This window comes from Lepisosteus oculatus, chromosome 15, assembly GCF_040954835.1.
Source record: "Lepisosteus oculatus isolate fLepOcu1 chromosome 15, fLepOcu1.hap2, whole genome shotgun sequence".
In the NCBI taxonomy this organism is placed as follows: domain Eukaryota; kingdom Metazoa; phylum Chordata; class Actinopteri; order Semionotiformes; family Lepisosteidae; genus Lepisosteus; species Lepisosteus oculatus.
The window spans coordinates 20,317,010-20,333,237 of record NC_090710.1 but is presented as its reverse complement, the minus strand read 5'-3'; the positions used below and the strand labels follow the sequence as shown (position 1 = coordinate 20,333,237).

General features: G+C 41.8%; 1 protein-coding gene across 6 annotated transcripts in view; it reads left to right on the top strand.

The window, feature by feature from the left end:
• cdkl5 (cyclin dependent kinase like 5) overlaps positions 1-16,228 on the top strand; it is a 95,575-nt gene that overhangs the window by 66,376 nt on the left and 12,971 nt on the right. For 5 of the 6 annotated variants that reach the window (XM_015363832.2, XM_015363827.2, XM_015363829.2 and 2 more), the window contains exons 8-14: positions 2,995-3,085; positions 4,044-4,233; positions 8,632-8,712; positions 11,892-12,055; positions 12,407-13,475; positions 15,156-15,257; positions 15,918-16,023. In XM_015363832.2, coding sequence (XP_015219318.2) covers positions 2,995-3,085; positions 4,044-4,233; positions 8,632-8,712; positions 11,892-12,055; positions 12,407-13,475; positions 15,156-15,257; positions 15,918-16,023 — 1,803 coding nt within the window. The remainder of the gene's footprint in view (positions 1-2,994; positions 3,086-4,043; positions 4,234-8,631; positions 8,713-11,891; positions 12,056-12,406; positions 13,476-15,155; positions 15,258-15,917; positions 16,024-16,228) is intronic. The other variant, XM_015363831.2, reaches the window with a different exon arrangement.

The window sequence follows — 16,228 nt, the reverse complement described above, 5'->3', positions numbered from 1 at the left end:
AAACTCCATCCTTAAGTGTCACAGGCAGTCTGTGGAGCATGGATGTAATTAATTTGTAATAAACTGTCAAAGTTGGTGACAGCATTTTGAATAACCCTGTATATGAAGAACACATGCTGGTCAGTTCCCATACTCATCACCGAGACTCTCACACTGCAGCCTAGCTACTTTTAAACAAAGGGCAGTGCCACACCAGGTCTCCCATAGTGAGTTTAATGTCACCTTACTTGAAATCGGAGGTCATTAACCCTGGACCTGGAGACCCCCGTCTGTTTTGTAGGTCATCACCATTTTATATAATTTTAAACACTTTAATTGCAGGCAGTTAAGCAGGTCATTTGTTAAGAGATCACATTTGACCAAAATCCAAGTACATTTCAGCCGTCAAGGAATGTTCTTTAAGTTAAACGTACATGTTTCGTACATCAAGCCACGATTTTAGCTGTTTACCATCCTACACTGCACGCTGACAGAAAAATCTTCCCAATCAAAAAAAAAGAGGCAAAGACCATATTCAGTCTCAGTTTAGAATGCATGGAGTGGAACTGGAACTTCAGTATCTGCACATTGTAGCTTATCCTGTATTTGCTTTTTTTCCCCTGTGCCACCTAGTGGGATACTGCAGGAAGACAAGCTAAGCACATTGGAAAAACTGGATCCCCAAGACAGCGCTAATGCTTCTGTTTGTTAGATAAACTGCACATAATTGCCAAATGAGTTTTTATTTTTAATCAAGGTGTTTTTAATCTTCATAAATGTATGTGGAGAGATGTATTCACCCTCCAAACAGCAGTATTGTTTGAGCAAATATTGCAGTGAGCCAACAGCTTTCCCATGTTTGCATGGCTTGGCAAAAAGAATGGCAAACGCTTATATCAGTTGAGCTCTTGAATTTTAGAACTTTGTGAATTTTACATAAATGTAAAATCAGTTTTTAAACAGTATTTGCATACTGGCCCTTCTCTAAACACATGCTTCAGAAACACAAATTTCCTAGGGCAGCAATACCATATTAATGTGTTAAGGTCATGAAAGTATCTCCTTTTTGAGCCATATGGTTTAGGAAGAGAGGAGATGCTGCAGAAAAGGCTGTTCCTTGATGAACTTACCCGACTTGCCTACTTCGTATCTGTAGTCCATATCACTGGGACATTACATGGCCACTAGGAATATTGTCTGAATAATCTGTCCTCCTTTAGTTTTGTGAAACTGGAAAATTCACGTTTTTCAGACTTGCTGTTAACTCCAAATGATTACATCAGGGTAGAGATAATGTAGATTGAGTCAAGGGGATGAAAAAGGTAAAAATCTAACTCCCTACTTTTTGGCTGCGCAGTTCCTCCAGCCATGGGCTATTGAAAAACACAACACCAAAGTCATTTTGGTTGGAATGTGTACCATTAGGGCACATCTGGCTACAATTTCTTCAGTCCTCAAATTGATTTTCTGGTGGGAGTTCCCAAAGCAGCTCTTGGGAGATGTACAATTTTTCAGTGCCTTTTCAGCAAGGGGCTCAAATTCCTCTCATTTTGCAATTAAAAAAAAAACAGATTTGCAAGCGAGAGCAGTGCTCAATCTCAACAAGCATCCAAGCTCCTGCTGCCAGTCACGTCACTGCTTCCTCCTGGCTGCAACATACAGTATGCAATTGTACCTGCTATCAAGAGCTAGGAAGCCTTGTGGGGAAAAAAGAAAAAAAATCACTTCATTTGAGAGGGGAAGATTATGTACAAGCTGACATTTACAGTAGTCACTGCCTTAAGTTCCTGCACTTCGGTGCAGAATGTCCCTTAGTTCTTTGAAAGGTACCCAGGTACTCTCCTCTGGACAGATTCCTAAGCAGCAATGTCTGGCATCTTAATCAGATTTATGTTTTCAGCTAAATATACACAGTGGTACATTATATATTTATGAGATGACAGATAATCTCAACGTAATGGCTAAGGATCTGCACCTGTAGCTGGAAGGTTGCTGGTTCGTATCCCGCGGATGGCAGAGGAATCCTACTCCGTTGGGCCCCTGAGCAAGGCCCTTAACCTTACGCACTTATTACAACTGTAAACAGCTGAAGGGGTAGTGTGATGCAGAGTCATCATCAGGTTATAGCTGCTGTATACAGGCTAGGTCTTGAATTATGTTCTGATTTAGTTCTGCCCTTTAACCCTTCTCACTGAGCACATATTAAAGATGCTATAAAATTCAGTTATCATATTTTTTCTGAAGACTGGTTTTGAAGTCAGAATTTCTTGCACCCCAGTATTCTGTCATTATGGCTAGTTCACAGGTTTTACCATTTTGTAACATTCGTTTGATAATTTTTTAGGAAGAATGTAAAAGTAGCAGTGGGAACTCATTGTACTGATACAACATCATGTTACTAAAAGGAGCAAACATTTCCTAGGATGTTTACCTGACCGTACTTGTCCGGATTTGTTAGTTTAGAAATACTGTTTATTTAGTTCATATATTCAAAAACAGAAACCTTATCATCTGTTCAGACAGATACGGTGCCTTTCAAAATTATTCACCCTCTGCCAATGATGTTCTATTTTGTTGAATGACAAATGTACACATTTTTCGTGTTCTTCATTTCAATTCATTTAGATATCATTTCGAACAACAATTAGAAACCCTTCAGCTCTCAGAGTTCCATCACTGAGCAATTTACTTGCTTAATTGACCAGTTACTTAAATAATTATTCCTAATTATTAAATAATTGGTTATTTTAGGGTGACTTCACAGATTTGGTGCTCCCCACGACCATGGTTAGGAGACAAAATATTTCTACCATGTAAATGTTAGTAATTATGAAAAAGATCACCTAATATTGTAAATGCATGGTCTTATCTACAGTATTTTTGTGCATTCTTAACAGTAATAAAAACTCCAAGTCTTTACACTAGAAGTCTATGTGTTTCAAGTGAGGAGGTCAATATATAGGTTACATGTTACTGCTGCACTGAGGTATGACAATTGCTGGCTTCCTTCTTTAGGTTTTGCCCGGAATCTATCAGAAGGAAGCAATGCCAACTACACAGAATATGTAGCCACCAGGTGGTATCGCTCGCCTGAGCTGCTCTTGGGGTGAGTGATAATCTTCCGGAGACCCCATAGACCTCATGTCTGCGGAAGGGTAGTCTGCGAGCACAAAAATCCCAATGTCTGACAGTGAGGAGACTACCATGACTGAATCAGTCTGTGATAAGTCTAGTCACGCCTGGGATATGGGAACAAAGCAATGTAGTGAGAAAGTACTCTTAGCTTTCACAGGATGATTTGTACACTGACAAGCCCAAACACATGACTGATTTACTGCAGGCTTTTACTGTACCGTATATAGTTCTTAATGAGGTTTATTCCCAGGGTTTTTGAATGATCACACAGCTGTGCTCCTCTCTCTAAATTACTGTCCCAGGTTTTTGTATTTCTTAATTAGACTCGGGCAACCTCAAGCCCACCCTGTCCCATTGATGTATGGCCATTTGGTCAATTCCACTTGGGAAATCCAGTCCATAGTAGCTGCTGACATGACTCAAGCATCACTCACTCAGGTCTGGGCTATAGGTCTCGAACACCATTTGCAATAAGCATTGGCATTGGTTGAGCCACTTCAGAAACCTCTAGTCTTTAATTTATTTTTACAAGATAAAAGTGATTTCTGTTTTGCCTGGTCTCATTTATTTGGCAGTTATTAAAAGCCTCTGTGAGTTCCAAAACCAAAGTCCAAAGCTGTCTGTCCAGTTGATCTAATTTGCTTTCGATCTGCTTATGTTCTGATGCCAAGCTGCAGCATGCTTTAGTACTTACGCAAAGGATAGTTCAGATGAGAATGTCTTAAATTATTATTTTTTTATGTTAGACACGACAGCAGTCGATTTGACAGCAGAAAATAAGAAACCTTTTTTTTTTAGTTCTCCAGATATGTATTCCTCCCCCACCATTATTTTCACTCCCTCACGCAGAGCGTTTCGGTTCAGACGCGCATCTTCCACCCCCCTCCGCTGTCTCACTCTCTCTCTCTCTCCCCCTGGCGGGGTGTCAGGGCTCCCTATGGGAAGGCGGTTGACATGTGGTCCGTGGGCTGTATCCTGGGGGAGCTGAGCGACGGGCAGCCCCTGTTTCCAGGTGAGAGCGAGATCGACCAGCTGTACACCATCCAGAAAGTTCTGGGGCCGCTTCCACCCGAGCAGATGAAGCTTTTCTACAGCAACCCTCGCTTCCACGGACTGAGGGTAGGCATCTCCCTGTTGTTGTTCTCACACTCTCTGGGCAAAACTGACTCATCATCTGCATGTTTCTCTGGGAGTCGTCTGACACGCAATGGCATTTTTTTGTTGTATTTACAAGATTAGTAGAACAGCGTTCAGAAGAATCAGAAAAAATGGTTCAATGTTTTCACTATCTGCAGTGTATGTTTGTGACATCGGGGGCTGTGAAAAAAGTTTTCGGCATGTTTGGACATTTTTCACAGTGAATTTGATCAGATCTTTTCGTGAGTTGTAGTAGTATGTAGAGGAGAGCCTGAATTAAAGGGGTTATTAGGGTTAGCTGTTTGAATACTTTGGTTAACAATCAGGCCTGATATAGGCCAGCACTGCCCAATATAATATCTGACTAGTTTTAGCCCTTACCATCAGAGTGAAGCTCTCAGCACACAGGTTGTAGAGGCATGATCAAATTTCTGAAAAATTCTTCTGGACTCCAGATTGTCAGTCTGGAAAGGGTTACAAAGCCATTTTTAAGGCTCTGGAGCTCCATCGAACCACAGTCAGAGCCCCATTGTCCAAAAGGAGAAAATGTGCAACAGTAGTGAATCCTCCCAGGAGTGGTTAGTCTTCTAAATTATATCCAAGAGAAGGAGGTAAATTTTTCCAGGAAGTCACAAAGAACCCCAGAACAGCATCAAGGGATCTGCAGGCCTCTCTAAGCTAAGGTCACGACTCCACCATCAGAAAGACCCTGGTCTAAAATGGGACCAATGGCAGAGTAGCAAGGCAGAAATCACTGCTCACCACGAAGAACATGAGTGCTCACCTCACATTTGCTAAAATACACCTGGATTACCCTCCAGAGTCGTGGAACAATGTTCTATAGACGGATTCGTCAAAAGTGGAATTTTTGGGCTGACATGGGCCCAGTTATGTCTGTTGAAAACCAAACGGTGCAGTCTACTGTAAGAACCTCATACAAAAGGTCAAACATGGTGGTGGTGGTAGTGTCATCGGGTTTTGGATTCTTTGCTGTATCAGGACCTGGATGACTTTGACGCAATCATGAATGTCAGGCCATCTGTCTGTGAGCTAAAGCTGAAGGGCAGCTGGTTCGTTTAGCAAGAAAATGATCAGAATGGCTGCAGAACAGAAATTTGGAATGGCCTAGTCAAAGTCCAGACCTAAACCCCATTGAGATGTTGTGGCAGGGGACAAAATTCCTCCACAGTGCTGTGAGCTGCTGATTAATAACTACAGGAAATGGCTGGTGGCAGTTATTGAGTACAAGGGGACTCAATAACTCAAATGGGGCTTTGGGTGTTGCTTATTTTATTTATTAAAGAAACTTATGCGTCAAAAGTCTGTTCATGTGTTCACTCAGGGTCTCTTTAATCTAATAATAGGATTTGGTTGAAGATCTGATAACATTCATTGTTAAATTGCAGAAAAGTGGACAGTGGACAAATAGTTTTCACAGCACTGTAAATGGATGGTGTAAAAAAATACAGGTGAACATGAAACCCCAGTTAAAAACATACTTAAATCCATACTTTAAATCCTTGTCAAAAGTTGTTATTTTAATTTCTAAATTTCTAAATCTAAATATAAATGTTTCCATAACAGAGGTGATTATTTTGGATCACTATGCCCCCAGTTCTTTGGGAGCTATAACAAATAAAAGATAAATAATAGCAAATTAAAACTCCATACTCATCTAAAATCTTGACTTTCACACTTAGAAATTTGTGATTCCATAGGGAAAGTTGAGGTGTTTTTGTTGTGTGATAGATATTTTCTTTTCTTCAATGCTTTGCAAGCTAGTTACATTTCTCTTCAAATCATAAAGTTAAAAAAAACATAAAATCATTAAGCTTAGCTTTGGGCTCTGACACGATATTATTTACTTTACATGAGTGTACAAACAGGGTGGCACTCTGGTTAGCTTTGCGTGCTTTCAGGGCTGGGGCCCTGGGTACAATTCCAGACCTGGGGTATGATCTGCAAGAAGGTTGTATGTTCTCCCAGTGTTTGCTTGGGTTTCCTCTCACAGTCCAAAGACGTTCTTGTAGGTCAGTTGGCTTCTGGGAGAATTGGCCCTGGTGTGTATGTGTATCTGTGTGCCCTGCAATGGACTTGTGTTCTGTCCAGGATGTATCCTGCCTTGCACCTATCGTTTTCTGGGTTATGGTCTGGCTTATCCTGCAACCCTATACTAGATAAAAGTGGTCATAAAATGGATGTGTGAGTGTCAAAACAGATTCTCATGTCCAGCAGGCCATGGGAAATGATTCTGAACACCATGAAGGAATATAAAAAAAAGAGAAATCACAGGGGCAAAGCACAGTTTTCATGCGTGAGCTCCCTCTGCTTCAGACTTTACCATCGGTTAGTGAATTGTAGTTTTCAACAGATAACATTTACTTCCAAGCCGGAATGAGAGCAGTTTTTCCCCTGTGGGGGAGAGAACAGTATTGAGGCCAGAAAGCGGAAAGTAGGACAGAGAGAAGAAGAGGGTGTGCAGTTTCCATTTTTTAACGTTTATTTTCAGCTCATTACCACTCTTTGACATCAGTATAAGGACATGTTGGGCTACTTTCAGAAGACCACGAGACTTGTTTACGCACTCTCAGCAAACAGTAAATTAAGCACTGCATTGTATTGGGCAGAAATAAAGTAGTCCTTTATGTTGCATAATTTAACAAGTTCAGGAGACAATTCTTCGGGCTCCAGTCTTCCTAATTGTAAGGTTTCCTCACTTAAATTCAATTTAGTAGGCAGAATGTCCAACTAGGGAGTTAAAGAGGAAGCAAATATTTTGTGTTTAAGAGGTAAAAATACAGATTTACGTTAATACAATGTTTTGGTAAACATGTTTTTTCACAGTATAGTAGAAATTTGAAATGTGTCGTGTTGCAGTTGCAACTTCCCTTAATCCCCAGTTCTATTATGAGGATGGAGGTGAAGGTGGGACTAACAGTCTAGCAATTGTTCAGAGTGGGGAAGAGCAGCTCTGAATACAAAGCAGCCCTCTCACACTGTACCTCCACCTCAGGATTATTCTGTTTTAGCTGAAAGATCTTTCTGATTTGAGGTCACAAATAGTATTAGCTAACCTTCATGTTGAGGTTAAGCTAGTTACAACCCAGTCTGAGATTAGTTTCTGCCTGGAGTTGGACAGAGATCACACATAGGGCATAGGCTATTTGAAACACACTGAAGTAACTGGCAAATGCATTTCACATGATGGGTGTTGCTGTGTGTCATATCTCTTTAGAAAAGCTCTTGGTATTGGTAGATTTCCATATTTTCTAAGTGATCATTTTCTTCACCAGCTATGTTACAACATTGAATTACCATTTGATTGGATTATATTTTACTCTTTACATTTAAAAGCCAAACTGTGAGAGGGTGCAGTACATGCTTATTATAAATGTGAGAATATTTAAAATTGTAATATCAATACAGAATATCTACTAATTTATCACAAGTCCTATTTAGAAAACCTCCGCTTAATTATAAGCTGTGTCATGAATTCTTCCTTTTGAGCGAGCAGTTTTTCAGGCTCCAGTGCATTAAATATTTCTGGCATTTCAATCAATCTTGTATTTGCTACAGCACCCTTTGCAACAATTTGCCACAGAGCTCTTTACAGGATTATCTAACCCTTAACAATATCGAACAGCAACAGATAATCATGTGGGTACAGAGGAGGGGAAAACAAACCCCTAGTGGGAAAAAAATGAACCTCTGAAGTTCCTAGGCCTGATCGTTGTCCCCTCTTCCAGGCAGTAAGCTAGTGTTACATTTATTATAATAGATCCTGAACTATCTGCAAAGCTACGGGTTGGGATCCTGCTAATCCTGGGTCTGTTATCAGTCGCTTGAGCTCGTCTTGGGAGGTGGTTGGAATTAATAGTCCTGTTGTGTGGCCAGTTCCTCAGCAGGATGCTCAACAGCTGGTAACAAGACAGCACTGATGGTAGTAAATCCACAGAAACAACAGTACACAGAAATCGGTGTTGCCTGTTTAATATCATAAAGTCATGTACCTAACAGGACCCCCTGCCTCCTGTAACATCTGTTTTTATTTAATGATGGAACCTTGACAGATGTTATTTATGCTGAAGGTGCTGCTTTTATCCAGTCGTCTGTTTTTACCTTTGCTGTTACTGGGACTCGTTCTTGTTTTTGTTCAGGCTTTATAATACACAAATTTAAATCTTCTACATTTCTGCATACATCTCCATATACATATTAAGGTACAGATACGAGGAATTTGTACCATTTAATTCGTTGTGTGCTTCGTCTTTTGAAAAACAATTCGCCGAATTTGACATGATAGAGTATCTGATAAGCTTGGTGACCCTGTTGTTTGGTATCTGCCAAATTTGTTCCAACTCCTTGTTCTTCGTTTTTCAGTTCCCTGCAGTCAACCACCCTCAGACCTTGGAGAGACGATACCTGGGAATTATTAGTGGTGTCTTGTTAGACCTAATGAAGGTAGGACCACAGATCAAATCAATTTGGTTGTGACCCTTACTTTTTTTTATTGCTTCCCATGACCTTAATCCCTTGGAGATATTCCCTCCAGCCAAAATATTTGAAACCTTCAGTCAGGTAAACAGACTCTCTCAATCACAGTGTATGGTGGTCTTGAGGGGCAGGAGAGAATTACTGCACCTTCCCAGAACAATCTCCGTCCATGTCTCCAAACATTTCAGACACTTGTCAGGTCCTGTCCAAGCTGGTCTTGCTACTTCCAGAGGTTCATTATACTAGTCTCCGGGCTTTCTTATATCTGGGCCAGAAAGGGATCCTGTAGCTCCTATATATGATTAGTTTAACCTTTGATATACCTTTAGCTAAAAAAAAGTTGTGGCCTTCAGCTTACTGAAGTGCTGAGTAAACGCAGGTCAAGAATTGATTAAAATAGTTGGCAAAATCAGTGTTGGTAAACAGTTGAGATATAGAACAAAAGCATTTCAGTCCAGCAGCTATACCAAACTATTGAAGCTAAGCAGATGTGAGCCTGGCCAGTACCTGAAAGAGAGACTTCCCGAGAAAGCTAAAATTACTGCTGGAAAAGATGTTAGTTTCACCAGTAGGGAACACACATCCTGCTGTCTGTGTGGGTCTTACTGCCCCGAAATAGTGATGGGGACATTATACTATAAAAAAAGGCACCGTCTGAGACAGAAAAACAAGGTAAATTTTGTTTAAATCCCTTATATAATTACACATTACTCAAAAACTGTTATTTTATTTACCAAGTTACCATTGCTGTACTGGCATATGTGGGTATAGCTATGTACTGTACTCTGTATACTTACACATATTGGTTGAAAGGAGAAAAATAAAGATTGAATCAGTGATGTTCTCATTTTCTCACCAAAGATGCATTACTTTCAGACAGCCACATAAGTGTGCAAATTAAAGTTAATCAAATTGCACAGGTGTTTCCTACTGAAAATGATTAAATTCAGAATTCTCCACTAGCTCCAAAACATGACAGCAATATCACCATATGCTGATAGACTGTGATGGTTACCAGTTCTTAACGAGAAAATTTATTTTTTTCCTCTTTTAATGTATTTCACCAGTAGATCATGGATGTGAATGATATTTTATTGTATAGCACAGGCATTGAAACAAATATTGTAAGTTACTCAGTCAAATGAAGTCTTCCTCATGTCTGCAGTTAGCTGTAGTTAGACCTCGCAGGTTCTGAAAGCATGTAGAAGTGACAGCTCGAGCTACTGCATTCTCATGTGAACAGACCCCTGTGCTTCAAAGGGAATTTGCTGATCTTTCATGATTATGGGAGATGGGAGCAAATGCAAAAGAAGAGCCACAGGAGGAGGAATGGATTGGCTGTCGCTGCCATTTAAAGTGAATGAACATCTTGTTCTGTGCTGGCATGTAGAAAAGAGTCCCAGTTCAGACTCCTCTTTATTGTCAGAGATAAGACTTGGCAGCCTTACACCACCATCCTTCCCCAGTTAGGCCGTTGTGTAACAGGAGACTGTGGTTGGTGTCAGTTCTGTGGGCAGCGTTTCTGGTGTATAGCAAAAATGATTCATCCAGTGTTAAAAACAGTACCGTTGTAATATGGGAGGTTTTGCATAGTGGAATCCAAAGCAACGGAGAAGGAGAATCAGAAATACAACTGTGCAAAAAAAGAATTCTTATTGTAAAACAAGCATTGTCTAATTTAGAGGGAATGCAGATTATAACTTATGTTTAAGATATTGCTGTCTGAAAACACGGCTTTGGCGTAAGCAGTGTTTGATCTGGAATTGCTAAGCACACCAAAGGCACAATTAGTCAAGTGTTGCCAAGGCTGGCTGGGTTTGTAGCTGGGCAGGGAGCACCCAGCATCCCCTGTGGCTTGCCAGAAGCCTATGAGCTGTAGTGTTATCAGAGCAGCATCTGTCTTGCCGTTCTTTAGCTTTGCCAGTGGCACTGTGGGAGGTCTGACAGAGCCCATTTTGCAGAATTTCTTCAGATTGGATGAATGTGTTTTTTGCTATATGTGTAAGCATGAAGGAGCCAAGCAGATAAAAATTTATTCTTAAAGAATGGGATTAAAAACACATATTTGAGAGTGTTTTTTGTACATAAAAGTGCTTAGAACATGTTTAATGGTCTCTGCCCTTCACCTTTTGCAATAAGCAGGCAGTTTAGAGGCTTTTTCGTGTAAGAGGCTGGCAAAACAGGCTCTTACTTCCTTGATTCATTTTGTTATTTCATCTTCTTTAAACTGCAAAGTAAAACAATGCAGAAATGATCTGTGCAGAGGACAGCAATTTTCACAAAACATTCTCTTATGGAGAGACATCTTAAATATGATGTCTGTGGGCTGAAAAACTGATCACTGCAGTTCAAAGCCTTGTCAGTCGTGCTGTGTGTTCTGCAGTCCATGGAGTGATCCAAACAGCTTGGGGATGATCAGGTGCATTAGTCCCCTGTCACGACTTTCTCATATTATTCACGTGAGGCAACAAGCTGTATATCATTAACATCGGCGGGATGCACAAAGTGTATCCAAAGTTGGAAAAATAGCATTGAGCCAGTTTCAGATAAAAGGTTCATTGGCTTGAAAGGTTTAATTGATGCAGTTTTTTCCAGCAGTGGGGCAGTTCTAACTGCAGTTTTTGTTTCCTTTACATGTGATTCAAGTTTACTTTCATCTAACAGTGTATAATCAGTAACAAAGCAGTGGTCAAATATGACTTTAGACTAACAGGCATATTCTTCAGAATTTCAAGCCCCAAGCTTTTTGACATGTTACCAGTTCCTATAAGATCTGTAGTGTTAGATTAATTTACATTTTTAATTTGACCGCTATTCTGCAGGCTATTACAGTATATACTCTACATACTGTATAAATATGAAGCCCTCTAGTGTTCTTATTTAAGACCCAAAAATCAGTTAGTATGTGCTGTATGAGTAAATATTTGTTACAAAATTACTAATTGTGATGTCCTGCTTGATGTAATGGATAAATTGTTTTGCTATTCTTTTTTTTTTCTTGAAATCTGTTTTAGTCTCTTGTTCGACTGTTGTATATTGTTTGATCTCCAAACTAATGCGGAGGGGGCTAATTGTGGTCATTCCTGGGGGCCAGAGCCGCTGTGGCCAGTGAGGAGCTCTTCGCAGTGTGTTATTCCTTCCCCCAGAACCTCCTGAAGCTCAGTCCCTCAGAGCGTTACCTGACGGAGCAGAGCCTGAACCACCACGCTTTCCAGACCCAGCGCCTGCTGGACCGGCCTGGCGGGGCCTCGCCTCCTCGCTCCTCCAAGAGGAAGTCTTACCACGGGGAGAGCAACTCCTCCTCCAGCAGGTGAGAAGCCACATCACAGCTCTGCTCGATGACTCACGTTAAGAGCTTTTCTACTCCATTCACCTTCAAATTGACCCTTAGCTTTTGGGAAATGTCAGTTTCTTCTTAAAGCCATTTATGGCACCGTCACAACGTGCATGGAGACCTAAATATTTCTTTCACACTTTTATGTACTCTTACATTTCTGTTTATCATTTTAGACAAGAGCGAGGAGAACTGATGTATTCATGTGAATCTTTTGTCTCAGCTAAAGAATCAAAACTGTTACAGTCTTTAATGGTTTTGTTTTCGTTGTCAGACAATCCTCATTCCTTAGCCAATGTGATGTCGCTTTCTGTGTCTTCTGAACAGGAACCATGGGAGTAAGAGCTCAGGCCTGCAGTCCCACCACAGGTCTAACAGCAAGGATGCCCAGAGCATGGGCTCCAGCCTGCCACGTGTGGAGGATGTCCACGCTAACACCGACAGCTTTCTCAATGGGAACCTACCCCCCCCACCTGCCCTCAGCCCCACTATGCACCCCAAGAACTACCAACAACAGACACTCAACCGTTCAGCCTCCAGCAGCAAAGACTTAGCCAACAACAACTTGCCCCACCTGCTCAGCCCCAAGGAGGCAAAATCCAAGACAGAGTTTGACTTCAACGTAGGGCCCAAGGCCGCTGATGGGCCAGGGGCCAAGTATCTGAAGTCTAACTCCCGTTCCCAGCAGAACCGCCACTCCTTCATTGAAGGCAAGACTGGCACACTGCAGTCGGGAGAGAAGCACAACCGCCACAGTTACATGGAAACTTCTCATGGCTCTATGCCTGCACCCTCAAAGAATGTGGCTTCCTACCTAAACCTCTCCAAGAGTCATGGGGCTCTCAATGACTCCAAATCTGTGGGCAACCTCAGTGAGGCCCGCATACACCTGGAGGACCCCAGCTCTCGGTATTTCCCCTCTAGCTGCATGGACCTCAATGCCCCTGGGAGCCCCTCGGGGCGGCACAGTGATGGCCGCCCTGCTGTTAGCCCCTCTGGCCGCAGCAATCCCCGCATGGAGAGCGGCACCTTGGACTCCCGCCGATCCTCTTCCCGCCACTCCAAGACGCTGGAAGAAAACAAGTCCTCTGACCTGCTGGACAGTGGAGGCGGGGGGGGGCATTCCCACTCCCTGTCTGCACCCCATGAGTCTTTCCCCTACGGCCTGGGCTACACCAGCCCCTTCTCTTCCCAGCAGCGGCCCCACCGCCACTCCATGTACGTGCGCCGAGAGCGGCCGCGCGCTCATGGGCCTGACACGGGGCTCAGCGTGGGCCAGGGCATGCCATCCCGCGCCAGCAGCCTTCAGCTCCTCTCCCCACAGCTGCAGCACCGGACACTCACTAGGCACTCAGTGGGCTCCTCGCGGGAGGACTGCACCGACGACATAAACAGGGTCAGTGTCGGCAGCCCCCGGACCAGCCGCCCCTCGCTTGCTTTGCGGAGCTTAGCAAACCACCACAGACAAGCCATGAGAATGAGCCACTTACCATCTGTGTTGTAGCCACTGTGCATATAAGCATAATGGACGGTCTGTAGCAAAGTCTCCTATTGCCTAGGAGAGCTCTAGCGATGCTCGGCACTGCTGTTTTCATTAAGGGGCATTTCCAGGGTATTCAGATTAACGAAAGTCATCAATAATTTACGCAAGATATGTACACGTAAACATACTTTCCTGTTCTACTGTTATAAACGGTGCAATCTAGTGTTGTGATCCAGAACCTGGGTTTGATGTGATATTCTGAAGCAAATGGTGTTACCAGTTATTTGTTTGGAGATATTTCAGTTTGACACAGGTAGCATCTTTCAAAAACAGACGCTTGTCCTGGTAGGATGACAAGGGGTTTGTAAGAATAGTAAAATTAAAGGTTTGTTGCCCACCACGTTTGGTAAAACATTTATTTATCCTGTCTAAATTTCCATTTCTTCAAAGACAGTACCCTGGTTTCTTCTGTACTGTGCGATTAATAAGTAATCTCTATCAAGCTGCATATCTTTTCCTCAAGCACTGAATAGCCTGCCAATTGCTGGTATGAAGTGCTCAATTGCTGTAATATTCCAATTGATATCTTCCCAATGCGGACTCTCAAGAGCCAGAATGTGTAATTTTAAATATTGAAACGGTCACAAAGAGACTCAATGGGTGTATTAGAGAAATGTATAACAGAATGTATTTATATATGAGGATACTAATTATGATCTGACATTTTCTATTAAGTTTCTTACTTTCTATTCCTGTGTGATGTGATTCTATTTTTTATTAGTACTCAGAAATGAAGTTATTGTTGCAAGACCAACAATAGAATTGTTAGCTGCTAACAAGCTATTCCATTTAAAACAGTGCTACTGAAAGCTGAGTGGAGAAAAGGAAGATCATTAAGACAGCATACTGTATGACAAACGCTAGTTTTAGTGTTTTCAAAGTGGTGTTGCGTGTTCGTTTTTGTGTAATCCTAATGCACTTCCCTTGTACAATTCCTGTCATTCAGCTTTCAGTAGTTTTAGAGTATAAATTTTAAATATAATGATTCAATAGTAACATAAGGAGAATCACATAGGACACAGAGAATAGAACTGATGACAAGGAAGACCTGAAATAACATTAGCTTGCAGATAATGTGACCTACATAGAGTACATGTTGCTGAGCGACATTACTTCTGTATCTGATGGGGGCTCTTCCAGTGCATGGGGCATATTCCATTGGCTGCAAGTTATTTTGGCTGAAATAGTCTTTTTAGTGTAATCCATGATTTCACTGGTCAGAATATTTGGGTCACTTTCCAGTGCAATCAAATGGTGTCTCAAACGCACCGTTCCCATTCCAGTGGATCCAGAAAGGAAATCTTAAATATAAGATTTTTTTTCTTGCCGGAGAACTTTTAGTGACCAGCTTTTTTACACAGTAACTGTGAATGGAAATTATTTGAAGAAAAACCAACCAGGTGTACGTGTGGCCTTTGTTTGTTCTATGTGGCTGTATTGTCGGATAAAAATTATTTCTTGCGTTGCTTCTTTTGTGCATGTTTTCAACCCGGCTAGCTGTCTTGCTTCATTTGCTGTCCATTTTGTCAACAGAGTGACCAGTCCCCTACAGAGGTGACCCATTCCCGACCCCTGATTAAAGACTCCACGCGGGACAACACAGCACCCTTTCACACACAGCGCCAAAAAAGCGAGGTCCGACTTACTGTAACTACTGCGCATGATGTCATGTACTGATCTTTCTAAAGTACAGGACTGCTCACAGTAGAGAAGAAAGTTGACCCCAGACATCGGCAAGGGGCCTTCAACACACACTCCCATGATACATAGCTAAGAAAGCCCAGTCTGCGGTGCGAGAAGAGCATCAAAGTCATAGGCACAGTTTTCCCCTCTCGTCTTGTTTTTCAGACATTGTTGTAGGGCGTAGGTCACGTCTCACAATCTGTGCCTCATGCGTTTGTGTACTTATTGGTTTGCTACTGACCAAAGATTTGCAATTATGGTGTGCACTTTAATAAATATTTCTTTAAATGTAGAAATCATTTTAATTCGAGAAGAAACATTCTACAAAACCAAATATTATTCAGATCATTGTATTTAGACCATACATTTTAGAGGACTCTGTGCTTTCTGTTTATTTATGCCTTCAGGAAAGAGCTCATGGCCTGAGTTGATCTCCTTTCTCCTTCTTCCTTTGCCCCTTATCTTCCTTTTCTTCATAAATAACGAGGCAAAAAACTGTCAATTAAAACGATTAAGTGCTCTGTGTGCCGTGGGATCCAGTCTGCGTTGACTGTGGCAAGGAGGCTTGAGGTGGCCTTTCAGGGTGGCAGTAATGGTGTCCTTCTTATCTAGGTGGGAATGTACCATGATCCACACCCTGAAGATGGAGCATCATCAAAAGAAAACCGGATCATTTACACAGATTCCATGCCCAGACGAGTAGGAAGCTTTTACAGAGGTAATTTGGTAGCAGGGATTTTTTTTTGTATTATGTTTAAGTTCTGTAATTAAGAATCTTCTGGGAAAAGCAAAGTAATCTTTGGTGAGAGGCTCATAGTCCCTTACTGTGTTGTCACTTCTAAATGAGAGGAGGTGAAAAGTGCTTTGAAAAATTGTGTTCTATCCCATGAACCCCTTGAAAAACATGGATACACTTTGTACTC